Source organism: Pungitius pungitius, chromosome 17, assembly GCF_949316345.1.
Source record: "Pungitius pungitius chromosome 17, fPunPun2.1, whole genome shotgun sequence".
NCBI lineage: Eukaryota > Metazoa > Chordata > Actinopteri > Perciformes > Gasterosteidae > Pungitius > Pungitius pungitius.
In genome coordinates this window covers 15431397-15453243 of record NC_084916.1, presented here as the reverse complement: position 1 = coordinate 15453243, position 21847 = coordinate 15431397, and the positions used below count along the sequence as shown (strand labels likewise).

Here is a 21847-nt window from a genome sequence, read left to right as displayed (position 1 = left end):
ACTGCTTTTGAGGATTTCCCATATTGTTTGTGAGATATAACTAAATCAACGATATATAATATTATGCTACCCCGCAATATTAAAAACACAAAGGGGGGGGGGGGGGGGGGTTCAGCTTCAATAACACAAAAAAAATCACTTTATTGCTATGTCGTGTTATAAGAAACACTAACATAGATTAACCGGCACAACCCGGTGTCATGGATCAAGCTTCTTTGTGTGTTCTGCTGTTATTGAACATGTGACCCGACGCAGCGCCGAAGGTCTCGGGGGTTCAAGACAATTCCTTCGTGTTTGAGAATCTGTTTTGTCTGTGCGTGCGTGTGTGTGTGTGTGTGTGTTTTTTTTAGCTCGTCTTGGGTAATCAAATGGGGTAATTAGGATGCACGTTGCTGGCACGCCTGCTGAGAGAAATCTGCTGCCTGTCACTTTCTTTTCTTTTTTTTTTAAAAGACGGAGCAGCACAAGCTCAGGGAGAACACAGATAATTACAATTGGATTTTTGCATCGTTTCCTCTGCGTATCCAGTAAGCACAAACTAAAATCACACAGTCATGGATCCACGTGCTCCGTCAGAAATCACACGCCTTCGCTCTTTGGGGAAATCAATGAGGGAGATCGATCGTGCAGCACGGATTCACTGGAGGGCACAAAGGCCGAGACACAAGCTGCTCCTCTATATCTCCAACTATGAGGCCTTTGGATGCACTTGAGGGCGTGTTTTAAAAAGAAAAACACGCATTTCATATATTGAATAATTGACACGACTTGATTTAATTCCGGTTCTTAACAAACAACGGTAATTAAAGCAGGAGTGACGATGTGCTTTGAAGTGATCCGATTTTCCACTTTGATGAGTGAGATACGGGCCTCGTCCCCTATAACTGCGAGTCTCTCTCTCTCAACCCGACGGTGATTATCAGTCACTGAGACGGCCTAGATAAGTAGCAATCAAGGTGAGAGAGAGAGAGAGAGAGAGAGAGAGAGTAAATCCCACCCACACGGAAAAGTGATTCCTCATTAAGGCAAACTGTGGGATTCATTTAGAAGCTAAATGTTTTTCTCAATCAAAGTTAGTGATTTAAACCGCGCCAATTACATTCGAGCCCGTTTTGCATTTGATCCCTTGACGAGAAGGCGTTTTCCGAGAGGTACACAAGGTGTCTGGAAGTTGATAAAACGCTGAACCAATCAGGCTTTAAATTGCTTTTGATTGCTGCCGTTCAGCGGAGCCTAACAAGGCTCGTTAAAATGCAGTTTGGCTTCGTTTCCTGCAGCATGACATCATGTTAATCAGTTAAGTTTGAAGACTCGCTGGAACTCCGTTAGATACCCACTATAAGCCGGGGGGCTGTAGAATAAGTAGGAAAGCCGAAAAAAGATCTCACGTTTCTTTTTACTGTAACCACCTTAAAAAAAAAAACAATATAAAAATTAAGCCGACGGGGGAGAAAGACTTTGGTTAAAGTTGCTTTAACTGATTATTTGGCCACTTGGGAGCAGCAGACATGAGCTGGAGGCGCACTGACAGACGTGGAGCAGACGTGGAGCAGAAATGATGCAGACGTGGAGCAGACGTGGAGCAGACGTGGTGCAGACGTGGAGCAGACGTGGAGCAGAAATGGAGAGACGTGGTGCTGACGTGGTGCAGACGTGGAGTAGAAATGGTGCAGACGGGGAGCAGACGTGGTGCTGACGTGGTGCAGACGTGGAGCAGACGTGGAGCAGACGTGGAGCAGACGTGGTGCAGACGTGGAGCAGACGTGGAGCAGAAATGGAGAGACGTGGTGCTGACGTGGTGCAGACGTGGAGTAGAAATGGTGCAGACGGGGAGCAGACGTGGTGCTGACGTGGTGCAGACGTGGAGCAGACGTGGAACAGAAGTGGAGCAGACGTGGAGTAGAAATGGTGCAGACGAGGTGCAGACGTGGAGTAGAAATGGAGCAAACGAGGTGCAGACGTGGAGCCGTCGTGGTGCAGACGGGGAGCAGACGTGGAGCAGACGTGGAGTAGACGTGGAGTAGAAATGGAGCAGATGGGGAGCAGATGTGGAGTAGAAATGGAGCAGATGTGGAGCAGATGTGGAGCAGACAAGGTGCAGACAGGGAGCAGACGTGGAGCAGAAATGGAGCAGATATGGAGCAGATGTGGAGCAGACGTGGAGTAGAAATGGAGCAGATGTGGAGCAGATGTGGAGCAGACAAGGTGCAGACAAGGTGCAGACAGGGAGCAGACGTGGAGCAGAAATGGAGCAGATATGGTGCAGATGTGGAGCAGACGTGGAGTAGAAATGGAGCAGATGTGGAGCAGATCTGGAGCAGAAATGGTGCAGACGAGGTGCAGATGTGGAGCAGACGTGGTGCAGACGGGGATAGAAACGTGGTGCACACAGGGAGCAGACGTGGAGTAGAAATGGAGCAGATGTGGAGCAGACCTGGTGCAGACGGGGATAGAAAGGTGGTGCACACAGGGAGCAGACGTGGAGCAGATTGGGCCACTTGCCTCCAGTTGCCTCCTTGCCGTTTGGTGCCAGCTTCAATTACATGTAAAGGGGGCAGTCCTAGGTGAAAAAAAGCTTAATTTTAAACATTAAAATCCTTGTTAAATGTGCACAGAACCTGGAAATTAAAATCAAACTTTATATTTCTGATGATTGTTGAGGTGGAGAGTCAGATTCAATGTGTTTGACCGCATGTCAGAGAAATGCTCTTTAACTCATCTCCGTGTTTAACTCCCCTGTGAGAAACCTCTCCAGCCTTGTGCTTCAGAGGTTTCTCCCAAACTCCGCCGCAGCAAAAGCCCATAAGCACCACCATGTGTCGATGGGAAGAACCACATGTCCACCGAGGTCACAGCCTCCTGAACACAGTGGGGACTAAACCGTAAGAGTTCAGACCCATTAGAGACAAATAGGTTCCTTTCAAGAAGTTAAAACTGCACTAATCAATACATGTTTGTATGATAATATGAGCATATGGGTTAAATAACTTTGATGACATCAAAGTGGTCAGTAACTGGTTCAGCAATTTAGGGGAAAAATTCTGATTTAGAGGATCACTGATCACAAATATCAACCTGGACAAAGACAAATTACAATGCAGCTACACTCTGGCTTCCCTTTAAATACACCATATACTTTTTGAATTGTGGATTTAGCATAACAAATACAAAGGTATCACTAATAACTTGTGCCACTCTTGTTGTAATCACCGGTTGTTTGATTAGTTCATCAAACACCACCTGTGAAGTATTTCGTAAAAAAATGGCTGCCCTTTTAAAACCAGCTTTCAATTACAGAGGAGAGAATCAATCAAGCTCCCAGCTGCTGGAGCATCTGTCCGCCTCCTCTCTCCCTGCCAACATGGAAATGACTCTCATAGACAACAGTCAAGTTGCCCACCTAATACAGGTGTGCTGTCATTCCAAACTGGATTCTGCAGTGGCATCCAGCCTCCTAAATATATATATATATATATAAGCTGTAATTATTGATAATTACAGCTGGTCGTGGCATGATTCGAGCACTGGATGGTAACACACGTCTAATAGTTCAATTGAGGGCTACGTTGTCCAATAGTACAATGTACAATGTGACATACGGTGTAAATGTGTCGCCTCCTCTGCGATGGAGGAGTTACTAAACATCTGGAGCCACTTCAGGGCCCTCGGGGCAGATTGAGGGACACGATGGAAAAAAGACACCGTTTGGCTCCGGAGGCTTTTTGTATCTGTACTTTAGTATCCAACGTTAATATCGGCAAGAATGGCGTTACTCTGTTGTCCTTTGAAAATCGCCCTATTTATCCCGACCACAGAAAGGGGGAATCAGACATACGCTCGTTGGTATGAAGGCACCGTGAGTGGCACCACACACAGGGAACAATGTCAATTTAAAGACAGTAGAGGGCGCTGCTGATGGGAGAAGTGCACTCTACCACTATAAAGCAAAACATTACACGGACCCATTGGAAGCAAGAAGCTGAGATAAGTGAAAAGAATTATACATGTAGAAAAAGTCATAAATTCAAACTCATCACCTTCAAACCATATAAATATGTCTCTATCTTTAAATTGAATGGCAGCCAGGAGCGTCCCCTGCTCTGATTGGCTCGCGGTTACTGGAAAGGCCCCGCTTTCTGGTTTTGGCTGTTGTCACGGATCACACACCAAGAAATGAGGCAAGAGTAGAACACTTGACGTTTATTCACATGCTTTGACACGTTCAGCGGTTACGCGTCGTGAGCTGAGGACTCGTGGATGTTAGTGGCGCCAGTTCAAGCACACAGATTTATGGAAATAATAAATCGCGTGGGCAACAAAGAGGGTCCGAAGGTTCTTGGCGATTGGATAAATGTTTTTTTTGGGGGGGTGGGAGGGGGGGGGATTTATCTTGTTGCTGTTCGGGGGAGACGCCCTTTAACTACAAATGTCCCTGAACAGTCTGAACGCCAAAGACTTTATCGCCCCGTTAATAATAATAAAGGACCGTGTTGACAGAAGGAGCCAGGATGTCTGTGAATGTAAAACAACGGGGACCATGTGCTAACAAAATGATGTCTGTATTAAACCCTGCACAGTGATGGAGACTTCTGAATATAAACAACATTTAACTTGTATTTTCTGACTGTTGGGGTCAGAAGATGTTTGGTGACCAGCAGCGTGCTCCGTCATGGAGGCTGCGTGTCACGCTTTAAAGATAACAATGAAGTCAACATGTACATGTTGCTCCTGGCACAGTGCGGGAAGGTCAATGCGCTCCTGATTAACATCACCCAATTGTCCCCCTTCCCCACCCCCCCCCCACCCCCCCCATCTGGAACCTCACAGTCCTTCGATGAGCAAGATTGTCACAAAAAACTCAAGAGAAATTGTAAAAAAATGTATAAGGTTATTTCTGACGGTCTGTCCTCAAGAGATGTTTGATAGATCCCACGAGTTTACGTCCTAGTCAGTAGTATTTATTAGTATCTCACGACACCTTTGTCTTAGTACGCTCATGTATCATCTACGTTACTTTTTCCCTCATGGTGCAAAAAGACACTGTGACGATTCCCAATAATACAGTGATCACTGAGATCTGAATATAAACAATACAAATCAGTCTACACGGGTGTACTCATGTTCATTATTAAGCCTTCATTATAAATAAGATCCCTCATAACAAAATATCCAGCTTTGTTAAAGGCAGTGTATCTACGAGTATTAGGAAGTGTTAAAAAAAAACAGTTTTTAATCTGGCAGTGAAAACATCTTTTTTTTTTAACATATAAATGCACAACTTAACTTCTAAAGCTAAATAAATGCCATTAATGTTGGCATTCAGGGGAACCGTTACAATCACAAGGAGATACTCAGCAGCAACTTTAGGCCAAACTTTGCATAAAATAAGGAAACAATTGACTTGGCCCCAAATGCGTGTTTTACTGTAAAGTGGGAAAATCTTTGTTTCTACATTAAAGTGTCTGAAGTTCCATCGAGAAGGCCACATTATTTTTAAGCCACTTCTTTGATCATAGATTTCAAAATAAGCCCAATAGTTTGGGTGAAATATGAAAACAACAGGAACAACCAAATTCCAATATATTTCAATATGAATGTGCAAATTCTGATACGTAATACGCAAGATTTTATGAATTCTATTTTAGAAAAAGTTATATGCTGATTCATGGACAAATTCTTACACAAATTGGTACCAAAATACAAACTCTAACCTCCTGAATCCCTGTGATCTACATCCAAAGTCCAGACAGCAGCATTCAACTGTGCAATTTGTTCCTCTTCTACCAAAGCAGCTCTTCTGGAAGAAAGAATTAAGGCACATGGAGGCTCCTCCAACATCTCTCACGCGTCACTTGGACTTGGCGTCGGCGTCGAGCACGCGCTTCACTCTCCTCAGCATGAGGGCGGCGATGAGCGCGCACGACGCCAGGGTGGCCGCGTAAAGGCCCGCGAACACGCCGGCTTCGCCGCTGCCGTGCAGGCGCGAGTACAGCTCGCGGCGGGCCGCGTAGTCCAGGTGGGACGCGTGGATCTGACACAGCGTGCAGCAGGACAGGAACACGTGGAACATCTGGTGGCTCTGCCCCACGAAGTTGCACCGCCCGGGGAAGCAGCGCTCCAGCACGGGGAAGGTGAAGAAGACGGAGCAGCCGAGGAAGAAGCCGAACTGGCCGAAGTGGAAGGCGATGGCGGGGTCGTCGTCGCCGTCGCCGCCGCCGCCGGCCGCGCACCACCACGCGATCCGTTTGGCCACGGGGCTGCTGTCCCACGCGTACGCGATCGCCGAGGGCACCACCTGGCACACTTTACGCACCCACGGGGGCAGGCTGTGGTTGCAGTACTTGCCGTAGCAGCATCCCAGGCACGACAGGCAGCTGAGGACGGCGGCGGCCGGCATGAAGACCCCGCGCACGTGTCCGTGCAAGCCCTCGTCCACGGCGTAGTAGAAGTGAACGATGGCGCTGCCGTACTGGTACTGCGCCACGCCGACGTAGTCCAGGAAGTAGAAGACGTAGTGGCACAGCTCCGACTTGCCCCCCAGCAGGTGGGCCGCCGCGCTGAACGCCGAGTAGGTCAGCGAGGACACGACGAGGATCATCAGGGGCCACGAGTGGGGGTCGCCGGCGAAGTCCACGCTCTCGGCGAGGTGGCGCAGCTTCACCAGGATGACCACGAACGCCAGCAGGTGGGTCCACACGTTGATGGTCTCGTTGTGGCGCTGGAACAGAGACAGGAAGTAGTAGCGCCAGTTTTGGTGGAGCGGTCGGTAGCCGCCGCACACGTAGCGCTCCCTGAAGTAGTACGGCACGTCGGTGTCGCGCACGGTGCCGGGCATGGAGGGGGCGGCCTCGGTCAGCATCCGGGGGACCCCCCTGATCTGCTGCAGGCTGATGAACACCCGCCCGATGCTCTCCATCACGATGGTCGCCATGGAGACGCCCGCTGGGTTCCTGCAGAGATTTGAAGGAGTGGAGAACCCGCTAAAATGAACTGTTGGTTGTTGTTGAATGCGTGCCATGCATGCATTAGTGGTGGTTTGTTTGTTTCACATCCTGGAAGTTAGACACCGTTAACTCAAGTTAATGAGGGTCACAGACCATTAGAGTACTGAGCAGAATTGTCACTGTTTTTAATACAGACTTGAGTCTCCTCACTGAATCTACATTTTGGACGTGCATGTCATGCTTTGGAGCCTTAACACAATCCTCTGGCTGGTATTGCGTAACGAGGAGCCCCCGATGGTTAAAGTGTGCCGGTTCGGGAGAGAGAAGGGAGCGGGCTGAAGGCGCTCCCTTACCCCGCGGCGACTCAGCCTCTCCCCTCTCCGGCTGAAACACGCAGCGGGTTAAATGTTGAAGTTGAGCCTTCAACAGAGAACACCCCCCCCCCCCCCCCCAATCAGAGGGACTTCGTGTGAGTTCACTGAGCCGAGTCGGGTTTAATTAACCGAAGAGCGTGTGAACGCGGCAAGAAAAAGAAGAAGAAAAAAAAAGAGAGAGAGAAAGGGACTGAAGCGCTTCACTAAAGTTCTGCAACTTTTTTTTTTTTTTAGATCTAGCGCGCGCATCGTTGCGCCAGGTGACCCATTTGCGGACTATTCACCCACCTTGTGGTGATTCCTTGTGTCCTTCAGAGACCCCGTGGTGGAAATGACCTCGTCGTCCTCCTCCTCCTCCTCCCGGCAGAGACCTTTCAACGGACTGAAACGTTCTGAAAGCGAGCGGGTCGCATCAAGCTGACGACCGTCACACACCGCCGGAAGTCGACTGATGAAAACGTACAAGTAAAATGATTCTGAAATTCTTGTCGGATCTGGAATAAATTAAAATGTTATTATGGGTCAAATAATGGAACGTTAAGAAGGAATCGTGGGCATTGCAATTACAGACTGTCATGACAACAATGAAACAGCAGATTTAGTTTATTGTTTTTAAATAGTCTTGTGAATGAATACAAAATGAAATACTCTAAATACATTAGATATTTCAAATCAATCCACTATTTGCATGCGCTGGCATACAGATTTTGTTTGTTGTAGATGTCTATGGGTAATCAATCCAATTCAAAGTGACTTTATCTGCAAATAAGATCCACTTTTTATTTATTTATTCATATAAGCATACAAATAAAAAGTACAAAGAATGAATATCAACAATTTTAATTGTGACATATTACTGCATACGAGTATATGTAAATATATATTAGTGGTCCAGATGTCAAATAATATAAATAGTAATAAAATATAGTTTATACACCAAATCTGTATTAACTTGATGGTTTGTCTGATTAAGTGGAGCATGACTGGTAATTAAATATGAGGTGTTTTATTCTGAAAACTGGTAACGGAAATCACGCCGTGCTTGTAACTTTCCAGTCACTGGCTGAATCAAGAGGAAGGTGCTTTCTAAAAAAAAAAAAAAAGAATTCCGAGAGAGAGGCATACAGGCTGTGTGGAACATTCTTTATCCATAAATCTGCTTCACACAAACCTGATAAAACGGTATCATGCAGTCCAGCAAAAGTCCACGTGGACTTTGATCTGAAGTACTCCAACAATCAAAGTACTTATCAAACTTTACACATTTATTCAGGTGTGTCGCTGGAGGCATGTGAGGACACGTCTGAAGCTTTCGTGAAGAAAAAAAAACATTTCTGCTGTTTGAGGCAAATGAAATGGCGGCAATAGAAAAAGAACTTTAAAACAAAGCACTTTTTAAATGACAAAAAGAAGAAAAAGTGGAAAAAAAAGAAAGAGTGCCCCCGGATGTTCGTGTCTGGCCGAAGGCTTTTGTTTGCAGGTGAAACCTTTAAACTGATAATGCCTTTGCTCCTGTCTCAAATATTTGAGTCCTATCAGTTTTTTTGGCCTTTGTGAGTGTGACTATTTTTATTTCTATCGCCTTAAATATTGCTTCAAGGGTTTAAGCTCTCCGTTTTTAAAGGGTTTGGGAAAATATTCTAAAGGCGAGCAGTAGTCCGACTGGTGCCTGTTGTTTGACTTCTTCTGAGTACAAACCCTCCAGTTTACACATTTCTACGTAGACCCAGTTCGACCTTTTAAAGACGACAGCGCGTCCAGAATCCAACAATGCGGGGTTTTTGGACATCTTCCCTTTTGTCTGTGATTGCTCCGTTTTAAACTTCCGACGCCCGGCTCCGAGGCCTTTGGAAGCATTCCGTGTTTTCCCTGAGAGGCCCTCCGTGAAGAACCCGCTCCCCACGGAGACCAAGCCAACACAAACACACACACTGCACCTTTAACACAGACAGAACCATTGTTTGCATTTTTGTGAGGGTGTGTATACTTTCTGTGAGGGTGTGTATACTTAAAGGAGGACAAGACGAGGAAGGGGGGGGAGGAGGGGGAGCTCCACAGATGTGAAACATCTTCCCCCCCCCCCCCCCCCCCCCCCCGATGGTCCCTGTTCCCCTCAGCAGATTTAGGCTCCTGGTTGATGACAGAAAGCGTCCCGGGGACGAGGAACCTGTGGACATCTGAGGGGGGGGGTGATGTCACTACAGCAGTAGCTTTCCTCCTCTTGACAGGTCTGGATATTACATCTGTAACTTATCATAAACACACACACACACACACACTCACACTCCCTCTCTCCCTCCAGTTATCAGTTTAACTTATATTTACACACTTCCTGTTGCTCACCACACTCACTTCCTCAATCATTTCATTTCCTGTCTGAGGACTACGCTGTTTTCTTTTAATATTCGACATCAGTCTTCTACGCCGCTGCAGTTTGATGGATTGAGCGAGTTTTTTGAGTCCAACATACACTTTTCTGCTTTTTTTCTTCACCCCTGCACCTTGAGCACAGCCAGGGCCTGTGTGTGTGTGTGTGTGTGTGGGTGTGTGTGGGTGTGTCTAAGTAACACCAATTGTGTTGATTTGCATCACTATTTCACTGAATTGAAAACACAGAATAGAACCAAGTCATAGTTGTGGCTATAAAGGCCTTAAATGGCTCAGTTTTGCTCTGTTGAAAATTGTTTTCTGTTATTTCATCATTTAAACAATGTTACGGGGGAAGTTGCATAAGTGCTCAGGCCCAATTAGCCAATCTAAGTACACGAGGCAGGAGAATATGTTTCCTCAGTTGAAATTGAAAGTTATTTTAGTTTTTATTCTTCACAACGTTGTCAATCATTTAAAGGAATGAAGCAATCTGACTTTTTTTCATTCCAGTTACCAAAAGAGAGACCGTTGGCTTCCAGCTGTGGAAACATAACAAATAAATACATCAACATAAAAGTGTTACATGTTGATTCAAAAATAAAACTGTACATTTTGGTTAAAGAAAGTACGAATGAAAAGGAATAACAATTTTTAGTAAGAAACGTTTTAATGTGATTCAATTTGTCAAAACTTCGACAGGAATTCTAGAATCGGACCTTGGATGTTTTTTAAATCTCGCTGCAGAGATATGAAGACCAAAAACCTATATAATATATTCAGTGTATGAGCAGAATGAAACAGAGACACTGAATGTATAGATATACTAACATTAACACTTGACAAAATGCTTGTTTTAATGTACTTGTACTTTGTTTTTTTATTCATGGTCTGTGTAACTGATTTAATAAACAGCTTCTCACAGAACGATGACATTTGTTGAGAGTAAATAGTCTCAAAAAGAGGGAAGTTGCAATAAAAGACAAAGTCCAGTGGCAGGTTTGCTTTTTTTTTGTGTGTGTGTACACACTGCAGTGTGTAGTCTGCAGTGTGCACCTACACAATAGACAATGGGAGAGTGGAGGAGGGGGGGTGGGGGGGGGGGGGGGGGGGGGGGCTACATGGAGGCCTCGACGGTGTGTAATCCAGTCTCTGTGGATCAAAACCTGCTTTCGGGTGTTTTCTTTTCACTTGACCTCAGACGCCTCCGGTGAGGCGTAGAGAGATCACTTGTTCCACCTGTTTACCGGTAAGGAGACTCTTTAGTGTTGAAATACAACACAGTGTTGTAATCCCCCCCCTCCCACACACACACACCCACACACACCCACACAGACACACACACAGACACACACAGCTCTGCATTGCGTCCACAGGGAGGCAATGTTTCCTTTTGTTAACATCTTGTTCCTTCAGACTCCGTCAAATGTGACGTATTTTCACATTAAATGTACCAAATGGATTTATCAATGATGGACAGCTTTGTTTGACTGAGTGTTCTAGATTGTCTTTTTTTTCTATTGTGAGTTAATTGTACAGTTTATTCATTGTTTAGTATAGCAATAGTATTCATGTTTTGTTTTATTTGTTGTTATGGTAAATTAATTAATCATGTAAATGAATCTGCTACAGCATACCCAGCAGGGCAGGTACAGGAACAATGAAGTTTGGGTGTTTTTGGTTGTCTCTGGTTTTGAAATATGATTCATTTCTATGCTATTTCTTTAAAATGGTCAGTGATCATGTTTTGTTGATACTCTGAAAAGAAAAAAAAAGATGTTGAGGAAAGTTCACTTTTTAATTTACTTTGAATTTAAATCACTTACTCCCCCGTTACAGTTTTTACCAACATTTTTAAAGTTGATCTTAAGCACATGTCAAATCATGTCATATCAGACTTTAAAAAGCATTAAGGTACACAAAAATTAGGCATGGGTTAGACAATATGATAAATATATATTTATATGTGATATAGTCTCTGCGATGTGCTGATTGTACTAGATTAGTTTGTAGTTCTTGGATCAGACACTTGAACTGGGTTTAATACATTTTCATGCATAAAACTAAAACAAGCATGTTGCTCGGTCCTTCTATGTTGTGGTTAATGACAAACTGAAGGGTCGTCTCCAGGTCCTCGGGACTTCAGAAGACCTTCTTCAATCTTTAAATGATTGGACAGTCCTTCATTCTGGGCCTCAACAAGTAAACACCGCCCCCACATCTTCTGCACAACCTTTCTCACAACTTCTCATCCTCTAACGTGTTTATAAAAGTGGAAAGTTAGACCCGGATTTTATTGAGACTTGACATTTAACTCTTCACACCCTAACCCTGAAAAGGGGGATAGCGCGTCGCCGGCCTACGGGTCCCTGAAGCAGCACATCTTCTGGCCTAATTGGGACGCCTCAGGCAGATATTGAGCTGGCATTTTGCCGGGAGAATTCCCTGCGCTCCCCCCCCCCCCCCCCAACACTCGGGGATGAACCCGGCCAGCCTTTTCGTTTATCAACGTCGGCCCCTTTCTGCTGAGTGGTTTGTTTTCGCCCCGTGGTACAATATATCAGCTGTCACATCTAATGGGACCCAGTGGGGAGCCCGGGGGGGCGGCAGCCGATCCCCCGGGCTCGCCTTTTTGTCTCCGCCATTGTCGTGGGTAACTCCTTCGATAGCTGCAGCCTCCCACCTCCTGCGCACCGAAAGAGCTGCCTTTGTTGCCGGAGTGAAGTCAAATAGAGGGTCTTTCGCAATAAACCGGACAGAAGTCCCATTAAAGTGCTTGTGGGATTCCATTTGGATGACGACGTTAGGCCTTGCGCAATGCAATTTGAACCCTAAAGTGGGCTTTGTTGTTCACAAAGTATTCGACTGAGCGGTCCCCAAAGTTACTTAATTGCCCCACACTACAGTATACAACAGATCCACAGCAATACATTCAAATATGTCCAAACAATGAACCATTCATGCTTCAAGTGGACGTGAAACCACGTGGCCCAGTTACTGAGGGAGGTTTGTTTCAGTTTGAATGCAGTGGGATTGTTTTAATTTAGATATAGATATAAGGTATATTTAGCCCATATTGCCCGTACATGTAAGACACACAGTCAGTGCGTGTATGTCGAGCAGGTGGGTTGACAGGCAGGTCAGCCATCCACTTGAACATCCACAGATACCAGATTTTTTTTTTTTTTTGTCAGAGTATTTGATTAATTGATTGCAGTCCCGTTGTAATTAGAATTGTTACAAATATAACGGTCATTTTTGAAGATGAAGAACCATAATAGCCCAAGCTAGAAGATAAAAAAAAGAGCTATAACCACCCTTTATGTGTTGTTATATGCACTGAAAGGCCAGTAAAAAGTTCATTATTGGTATTTCAAAATTGCCATGATGGGTCTCATAATCCATTTATATTAATCAATGTATACTAACCACATCCCTGGTATGGACTAAATGTGTTGAACCTTGTTTTGAAACCACTGACCTCTGTTCTGGGTATTGACCCATGACGCACACAGTTAATGAGGTTAGTTAGCAGGGGTTGCAACTAATTACATTTTAATTCATTTAATTAATTTGATTGATTTGCAGGTTTTTTTGGAAGGGAGTTGTAGGAGGTTTGACAAAATCACAGAATTAGGAGGTACATGTCCATCACAGTTCCCCAAAGACCCTGTTCCTATCAAAAGTCCAAGACCTAAAGATAGTCATTTTGCAAATAGTTGAAAAAAAAAAATTCCTCATATTTAAGGAATTGTGAACCTTAAACTGTGACTTGTTGTTCTTGTGTTTTTCCTCGAACATTCATCCATCAAATAAATATGATGATGTTGTAAAGCCTATATTTTCAGTTGATTTTTTAAATCATGTTCAGATTAGTAATTCAATTAAAACCACAGCACTTTAAACATAATAATGTGTTTTTACTCATTGATTTTAATTAATTATTTTGACGAAAGGTCATTAAAACGTGTGTGAAATTAACTTTTGAAAACTGAGAAATAAGTATTTGCTTTGTTCTGTGTGTTAATCGAAGCAAATTACTTGTTTGACAAAGGTTTTATAGGACTTTCACTGATACATCCCTCGTGAAGGCTTCCATAGATCCCGGAAGTTGCTTCTGCTGCCATGGACTACAAACAGGAAAAACAAAGCAGCCGCGACTCTACCTTTCAAAGTAAAGCACACACTGGCCTTCGGTGTATTATATTATTATTTGATTTGCCAAATAATCTACTTTTTTAAACATATTATTCGTCTCAAATGTTACGCCTCTTCTGAATATTTAATTTTATTAGTGCACAGAGGCACGTATCCCTCTACTTAGCGCCACTCGGATCTTATTTTGAGGCTAACCTCTCCGAATTTCCGGTTTTGTAATTCTGGCGACTTGACCCAAGCTGTCAATGAGACAAGTTGAGCTTCATTTCCCGCTGTTGGTGATGGCGGATGTTGTCGAAAAAGACACCATGAAGAACTACCGCATAGCGTCCGAGAAGATTGACCCGGAGAGCGGTCGCTTTCCCTACTGCGTCGTGTGGACACCCATCCCCATGCTGTCGTGAGTTACCGCCGTCTTGAAAGCGACACCGGAACACTCCGGGACGAAGTGACGGCTCCGTTAGCTCAACGTTAGCTGCCGTCAGCTAGCGCGAGCTAACGTAAACAACCGTCCTCCCGCTGCTAGCAAGAGTCGCGTTCATTCAAAGTCATTTAGTGGCATGTAAGTTACACCGAGACGCCAGAAGAAAACATCACAAAGTGACTTCATGTGTAGAGAGTGTCAAAAGTGAACTGTCGATATTAAGGCAGTTTTTTCCTCGTGTAGGAAATAATGTTTTGCCACATTTCCTTCCATCGTCTGTTTTCTAATGTCTTACTGCTGACATGACGAAAGTCTAAAAACGGGAATAATTCAGGAATAATTGATGCAGAGAAGCGAGGACATGAAACTGTAGAATGATCAGTTAGAATTTTTGAACAAGGTAAAAAGTTTGTTTTACCATGAGCTCAATGAGTGCTGTATACGTCTTACTCATGTCTTGTGAGGGCCTTGCCCCTTGAGCTAAAGACTTGTGTTGCGTAATGACCTGTCTTCAGATGGCTGGTGCCCTTCATTGGCCACATGGGAATCTGCACTTCCACTGGTGTCATCCGGGACTTTGCTGGACCTTACTTTGTCTCTGTGAGTAATGACCGTGGTGCTACAGCACATTATGGCCTCTATCTGACCATATATATATATATATATATATATATTAGAGCACAGTGCTACTTTAGCACAATGAATGTCAGATAATGCACAGGTTTCAGCTTAAATTCTTTTAAACAAGTAATAAATGTATGATTTAATGCATCCCTTTAGCTCAAAGCAAGTTAGTTGTAGAGTCACTTCCAATGTTAACGTCATGAAATGTATCAACGCCACTTGTATCTTGGAGTTATATCTTTCAAACGGCTGCTCTACATGTTTACCTGCAAATAATTAACACTGGTCTGGAGTTAATGTTTTTATCATAGTAATAAAAAGGGCATACAATTAGACCATCTTAACTAAACTAAACGACAAACACTTTCTCTCTTTTTGCAGGAGGACAATATGGCTTTTGGAAAACCAACAAAGTGAGTATATGAAAGGTTTAGTTAAATTGGTCTTTTATTGAACATGTGGCTTTAGAGAAAAGGTCAGAAACAACTGTTTACTCTTTAATATTTGTTCCCTCTCTCTGACTTTAGGTACTGGATACTCGACGTCAGCAAAGTCCACGCTAGCGGCTCCAATGCCTGGGACACAGCGGTGCACGATGCTTCAGAGGAGTACAAGCACAGGATGGTAAACAAGGGCACTTGTGGGCAGGTCTTTTATTTATTTACTTAATGAAAGGGGAGAACTCCAGGAATGATTTCTACTCTTGTCTTTCCCGAAGCACAACCTCTGCTGCGACAACTGTCACTCGCATGTCGCCATGGCTCTGAACCTGATGAGGTATGAAAACAGCACGTCGTGGAACATGGTCAACCTCTGCCTCCTTGCTCTGATCCATGGGAAACACGTGAGGTAAGACGGGAACATGTCGGGTCTCTGAAAACTGGAGTTTGGGCCGGAGGAGTCTTGCTCACCGGATGTAGACTGTGGGCACAAAGCTGAAACATTTCTGCATTTCTGTAGTCTCTAATACGCCAGAGGGTCCACAGACAAAATGTGCTCTGGGAAAACAAGAAGAAAACAAGTGTAACCGGCAAAAAGCCATAATTGATTAGTCTATTCTCCACACCTTCCTTCATCCGTCTCTCTCTCTCTCTTCTCTGTGCTGGGTCCTCGGGACTCATCCAGCTGTGCAGGCTTCCTGAAGACCTGGCTGCCTTTCCTGATGCTGATGGGCATCATCCTCACAGTGACCCTGGCCCTCAACCTGCGGTGACCCGGGAGCCGGGTGAAGGGCACAGCGGGAGTCGGATGTTGGGCTCGAACCTTTCAGGCGCTGGTTTCTTGGTGGGAAGCGGGCATCGTTGATGTGGAGGGACGTGACCCAACTGCCCACAACTACCGGGACTCACCTGATGGATTGTGATCATTCAGACGCGCACGTTGTGTCGCTGCTTTGATTGTAGAGCGCAGGGACGCGCGTAGCCGAAGTCTCACAGGGGGACGTGTTCATGCCTTGCTTTCAGATATTTCTGACCTTTTTTTTTTTTAAACTTTACTTTTACTTCAAGGATGCCATTTTTATACTGGGGAGCACAAACATGTTAAATCAATTGGATGCCTTTCTAGGGAGTTTATTGCATTTCGTGCTTGAAGTGCTGTGGCTCTTCTACAGTCCTGCCTCTTAAAGCTAAACATGCCACAGCTGTTTGTATTTCTGTGCATGTTCTTAAAAGCCTTCTTAAAAGGTCTGTTGTACATGCATTCCACGTATCACCTCATGGTACTACTTTTAAGAAGTTTACAGAAAATGTTTTAACTACAGATCACCTCAATGAATGTTGTGAAAAATACAGGAACAGAATCGCCCAACTTTTGGGAGACCAACTCAAACTGTGTCTTTGTACATCTAATTTAGTTTTTCTTTTTATGTGGAGAACTTCATTGGTGGGCGACCTGAAGGCCGGTTGATGTCAGGGTTATGAAAGCCGGTCTGATCAGTTCGATCAACTCGAGAGAGAGAGAGACTTTAAGGGAAGGAGACTCAGTGCCTAAACACCACCTTTCACGCAGCCCTCTCGTGTCCCTTCATTTTTGCCACGTATTTAAGAGCAACTTTGATTCCCACTGATTGTTGTTGCTCTCAATCCGTTGCCATGGCTGCCGTGAGCAGATTCCAATCCCTTCGGTTGTTTGGAGTCCCAACAGAAAGTGTTGAGCCCCCCCCTTTTGTTCCGAGCAGCAGGTAGTCAGGATCCTCAGGTTTTTCACACTCGCCAACCCCTTGTTGAATATCCTCAGCGCCCCCCCCCCCCCCCCTCCAGCTTGGCTCCTGCTGTTCTCCTCATCTACAGATCAGAGTCGTCTGTCAGCGCTCTTTGATAGCTTTTGATACATAGCGGCCGACACATTAGATTTCATTTAAGTGTGTTTTCATAGATGAAACTGTTTTTTTTATTTTCTGCATGGAGGCTCTTGACTTTCAGGGCAACCGCTGCCGTTTTTTCTAGACTTTGCTCTCCTCCATCGGGCCTCTGTTGAAAGCCGCTATTCTGCGGCCTCTTGTGCGAGTCTCACCCATGTTGCCTGTAGATATCTGATGTGCATTTTCCTGCATTACACCAGGTGCTCTTCATAAACGTTTCAAACTCGATGGCTCGATCTACTGATTTATCATTTTAGGGTGTCGTTCTCTTTACTCCGCGAGCGTACATAATACGTCACACTGTAACGGGCCGGTTAAAGTTGATTTGATGACTGATGTTCTGAGTTTAGCTACAAAATCGGAGTCGTTTTCTCAGAGCAATTAATGCAGGAAATGGGTAAAGAAACGGAGGATACAGAACAGTGCGTTCTGTATACAAAATATTTAATGCCTAGTCACTGGTAACTTTAACGAGTAACTTTTGAAGTGCTAATCGAATTTTATTGTAAATATTTCCTCCCCGAAGATCTCTCAGTGAATTATGATGTCAGACATTAAATGGAGGCAAACAGACTGCCTTGTGAGTGATGGAACTAAAAGCAGCATGTGTTTAAAATAAAAATGCTCAATATGCCCGAAGACCCTTTGCGTCTCTGTCCAGACTTGGAGAATGTGGATGTGTAAAAAAAAAATAGAAAGGGAGACATGAAAACCCCTTCTGGTTCTCTGCAAATTGCTCTAAATGTTGTGAAATGGGAGACAAACTGCTTGATTTGTTTTCTTTAGTGAAACGGCTCGTTCATTACAGTTTGAGCGATGAGAGGGAATGAATGAATGAATGAATCATTGTCATTATTACTGCATTGGATACTAAAATGTGTAGATTTTAGGAGCAGAAATGCAAATAGTATGTATAGCGGTCCCTCTTAACGGAGTGCATGAAGGCTAAATGACGTTTCAGATCATTTTGAATGGTTTTAAATGTTTCCTGCTGCGGAGCCTCGTATCCAAGAGCCAGCTCCAGGAATGTGGAGACCTGTGGATCGAGTGGACAAAAGACCACCGGGACGCTATTATCAGCGCCACCGTCCATATGTACACCGGCCTCTTTAATGCTGCAGACCACACAGCCCACCAGGAATTTTGGGAATGCTCATCTTGAATGTGTTTAGCACTTACAGCTATAATACAAATAAAGGTGGAGATTTCTTTGTGGCTGTTTTTCTTTTTTTACTTGAATATCCGTTTATTAAATGTTTCATGGAGGCTGTCAGGAGGGATCTTGTTGGGGCTTCAAAGTTCTCTGAGCCATAAAAGGACCCCCCCCCCCCTCCCCTCCTGATGTTTCTATAAATAAACTCCAATGTGATTCCTGTACTAATCATTATAAGCTGTCAGAATAAACATCGAGGAAGGGAACCCTTCCCGGCTTTGATACTCTGATACTCCCCCCCTCAGCGGCTGTTGTCCTGCAGAGCATCACAGCGTTAAAAAAAAGAGGAAGATCAAAGGCTTCAGTCTGGCCCCCAAACACCAGTGCCCCCCCCCCCCCCATTTAGCATACCACCTGGTAGGTGGGAATCACCAGGGACATGAATAGAACAACAACAAAATGATTGAAGCAGACTCGTTTTATTTGATTTTTTTTTTTTTCAAACCATGGTGCTAAAGATCGTCGCGTCACGTGGAGCCGAGAACCACTTTGGCCGCAGCGTCTCGGCCCAGTCGAGGCTTGAGAGGTGGATCCGGACGGAGGAGGAGGAGGAGGAGGAGGAGGGAGCGGGGGGGCGGGGGGTGGAAGCGAAGCCCCTCCCCGCATATCATCGCACCGGGCGATGGTCCTTTTAACTTCATTGTTGGAGAAGAAGCGACGGCCCCGCTTTGCTCCGGCAAAAGGAATCCAACAGCCCCCCCACCCCCGCCCCCCCGGCTTTGTTCTCACGGAGATCACACCCAGCCTCCCGGCCACACTTTCCGCAGAGATGCAGAGTTGAAGCCGCATTCCCAGCCGGGACACCGCAGGATCGCTCTGTCTCGGAGGAGCTGATTCTTTCAGTTACCCGACTTCCCCCCCCCCCCTCCCCTCCCTCCCAACTTACTCGTTTTCTCCCCTTCGCCCTCGATCTTCGCACTCGGACCCGCGCGCGTCTCCCTCTCCCAACATGCTGGATTTGGCGCGGCGCGTCGTTGTGTGCGCGCTGCTCGGCTCCGTTTACGCGCCGTGCCCCCCGCGCTGCGAGTGCTCCGAGGCGGCTCACACCGTCAAGTGCGTCTCCAGGGACCTGCGCAGCGTCCCGACCGGGATCCCCGGGTACACGCGGAACCTCTTCATAACCGGGAACCAGATCGGTCGCGTGGGTCCGGAGTCGTTCAGAGGGTTGGACAATGTGACCAACTTGTCTCTGAGCAACAACAGGTAACCGAGACTCTGACCGGGGCTCCTGGGAGATGGTTTCATTGGTTTCATTGCGTGTGTTTTATTTTAGCAGCTCGGGCAGTTTCATCATTTTGGCTTCATTTGTCGTGTCTTTTTAAACTCTTTAATTCTCTTTGCTTCTCTACCCGATCTGAAACCGTGAACGGCGCGTCTCGTGGCTCTCCTCCAATCCAGAATCTCCGAGGTGGAGTCCAACACCTTCGCCGGCCTCCGCGCCCTCCGCTCCCTGGACCTGAGCAACAACCAGCTGGCGCTCATCCACCCCGAGGCCTTCAGCGCGCACAACCAGTCCCTGCGGGAGCTGAACCTGAGCCGGGCCCTCTACAACCACTCGTCGGTGACGGACCTGGCCACGTCTCTCCGCTGGAGCTCCCTGGGGAGCCTGACGGGACTGGACCTCTCTCACAACGGCCTCGTCTTCCTGCCCTCGCGCATCTTCTCCCGCCTCGGGGGCCTGCGGCGCCTGCAGCTCTCCAACAACTCCCTCGTGGCCATCCACAACTCCACCTTCTCGGGTCTGGAGCGCCTGGAGGAGCTCGACCTGACCCTCAACGCCCTCAAGACGGTGCCCGAGGAGGGTCTGCGTGAGCTGGACTCTCTGCGCGCCGCGGACCTCCTGCTGGGGCAGAACCCCTTCACGTGTTCCTGCGGGATCGAACCCTTCGCCCTGTGGCTCAACCGGTCGCAGGGGCGCGTCGGCGACGCCGACGGCCTCGTGTGCGCCTTCCCCGCCGCCATGAGGAACACGTCCATGCTGGCCGTGGGCTCGCTGACCCTGGGGTGCCGCCAGTGGGGTGCCGGCGCCGACCTGGCTCTGCAGACCTCCTACGTCTTCCTGGGTCTGGTCCTGGGCTTCATTGGGCTCGTCTTCCTCTTCGTGCTCTATCTCAACCGCAAGGGCATCAAGAAGCGCGTCAACGAAATGCGGGAGGCCGGCCGGGAGCTGTGGGACGGGTACCACTACCGCTTCGAGGGCGACTCCGACCCGAGGTTATCGCAGGTCTCCTCCAGCGCCGACGCCTGACCTCCGGGGGCACCTTCTCCCGACTCTTTTTCTAAGGCGTTCGTCAGTGGCAGGCGTGTAGAAAGTGTACGGATTTTTGTCTGTGAATGTGTACACGCACACTAGCGTTAGTGGTCTTCCAGCCTGGTCGCTCGTGTAGCTCGTAAGAGAGAAAAGGAAAGCAACAAAACGCTGCAATAAACCCCCCCCCCCCCCCCACCCCCCCCGACACTCCACCGACGAACCTCTGGGAATCTAAAGCACAATCACTCATTCATCTTTGAACTATTTCAAAGCCTTTGGTCCCTGCGGCGGCCCTCGGCCCCCGGGGGGGCCACAGAGGAGTTAACCCCCCCCCCCCCCCCAAGCTTTAAGTCTCCACCACTCTGCTCCTCTTTTTGGCTGTTGGATTTAAAGGGGTTGGTTGGGGTGGGGAGGGGGGGGGGGGCATTTTGGTGCAGAACAGCGGAAATCTCCCAGTCCCCTCATTTATTTTTATTTATTTTTTCTTCCTGTGAACCGTTGCTTTGTTTCAACTGCTTTTGAGTTTTATTGTCAAAATGATGAGAACCAGTCTTGTGCTGAGGCCACTGAAAGACCCCCCCCACACACACACTCACACTCGCCCCCTCCTTAAAGACAACAGCCGCTCTCGAGGCTCTTTGAAAGAAAAGGCTCTCCACGTTTTTCTGTTTAGGGTTTTTTTTCTTCTTTTTTTTTCCACCGATGATTCTGAAACACCAGCTACTTTGTTTCCTTCAGCAGCTACTCTGACCAGAGACGCCTCATGAAACCAGAGACCATGTTCGTAACCTTTTTTTTCTTCTTCTATACCTTTTTATGCTTTTTGGGGGCTACGCCAATAAAAAAGTTTAAAAGTTGTTTTCTAGGAGCAATTCCTCACTGAAATCCAGAGGTGTAGCTCAATGAATGTATTTATTGGTCCAATCTAAGACTTACATTTTAAACGCATGTTCAAAGTCAATCAAATCATAACCTGCATGAATTCTGGAGAGAAAAAAAAGCGATGTAGTCCTCCTTGTGCAAATGCCACATGTGTCTCTAAATGACTACATGTGGCCTTATGATGTGATCCTTATGATGAAGTGAGACAGAGTTGAAGTGTCCGATGTATCCGGAACCTCCACCAGCTT

General features: G+C 46.3%; 3 protein-coding genes across 3 annotated transcripts; 2 read left to right on the top strand and 1 right to left on the bottom strand.

Annotated features, from left to right (window-relative positions):
- Positions 1–4180: 4180 nt before the first annotated feature.
- On the bottom strand, positions 4181–8436 carry paqr7a (progestin and adipoQ receptor family member VII, a). Its single transcript, XM_037474722.2, has 2 exons — positions 7607–8436; positions 4181–6950 (listed from the first exon to the last, which is right to left on the bottom strand). The coding sequence occupies exon 2, from the start codon at positions 6929–6931 to the stop codon at positions 5849–5851; it is 1083 nt and encodes a 360-aa protein (XP_037330619.1). The 5' UTR covers positions 6932–6950; positions 7607–8436; the 3' UTR covers positions 4181–5848.
- A 5627-nt stretch (positions 8437–14063) lies between these two features.
- Positions 14064–17951, top strand: tmem222b (transmembrane protein 222b). The gene is made up of 6 exons (XM_037474727.2): positions 14064–14243; positions 14783–14867; positions 15273–15304; positions 15419–15515; positions 15610–15740; positions 16017–17951. The coding sequence occupies exons 1-6, from the start codon at positions 14089–14091 to the stop codon at positions 16102–16104; spliced, it is 588 nt and encodes a 195-aa protein (XP_037330624.2). The 5' UTR covers positions 14064–14088; the 3' UTR covers positions 16105–17951.
- Positions 17952–19353: 1402 nt separating this feature from the next.
- tpbga (trophoblast glycoprotein a) lies at positions 19354–20836 on the top strand. Its single transcript, XM_037474599.2, has 2 exons — positions 19354–19669; positions 19865–20836. The coding sequence occupies exons 1-2, from the start codon at positions 19416–19418 to the stop codon at positions 20712–20714; spliced, it is 1104 nt and encodes a 367-aa protein (XP_037330496.2). The 5' UTR covers positions 19354–19415; the 3' UTR covers positions 20715–20836.
- Positions 20837–21847: the final 1011 nt, after the last annotated feature.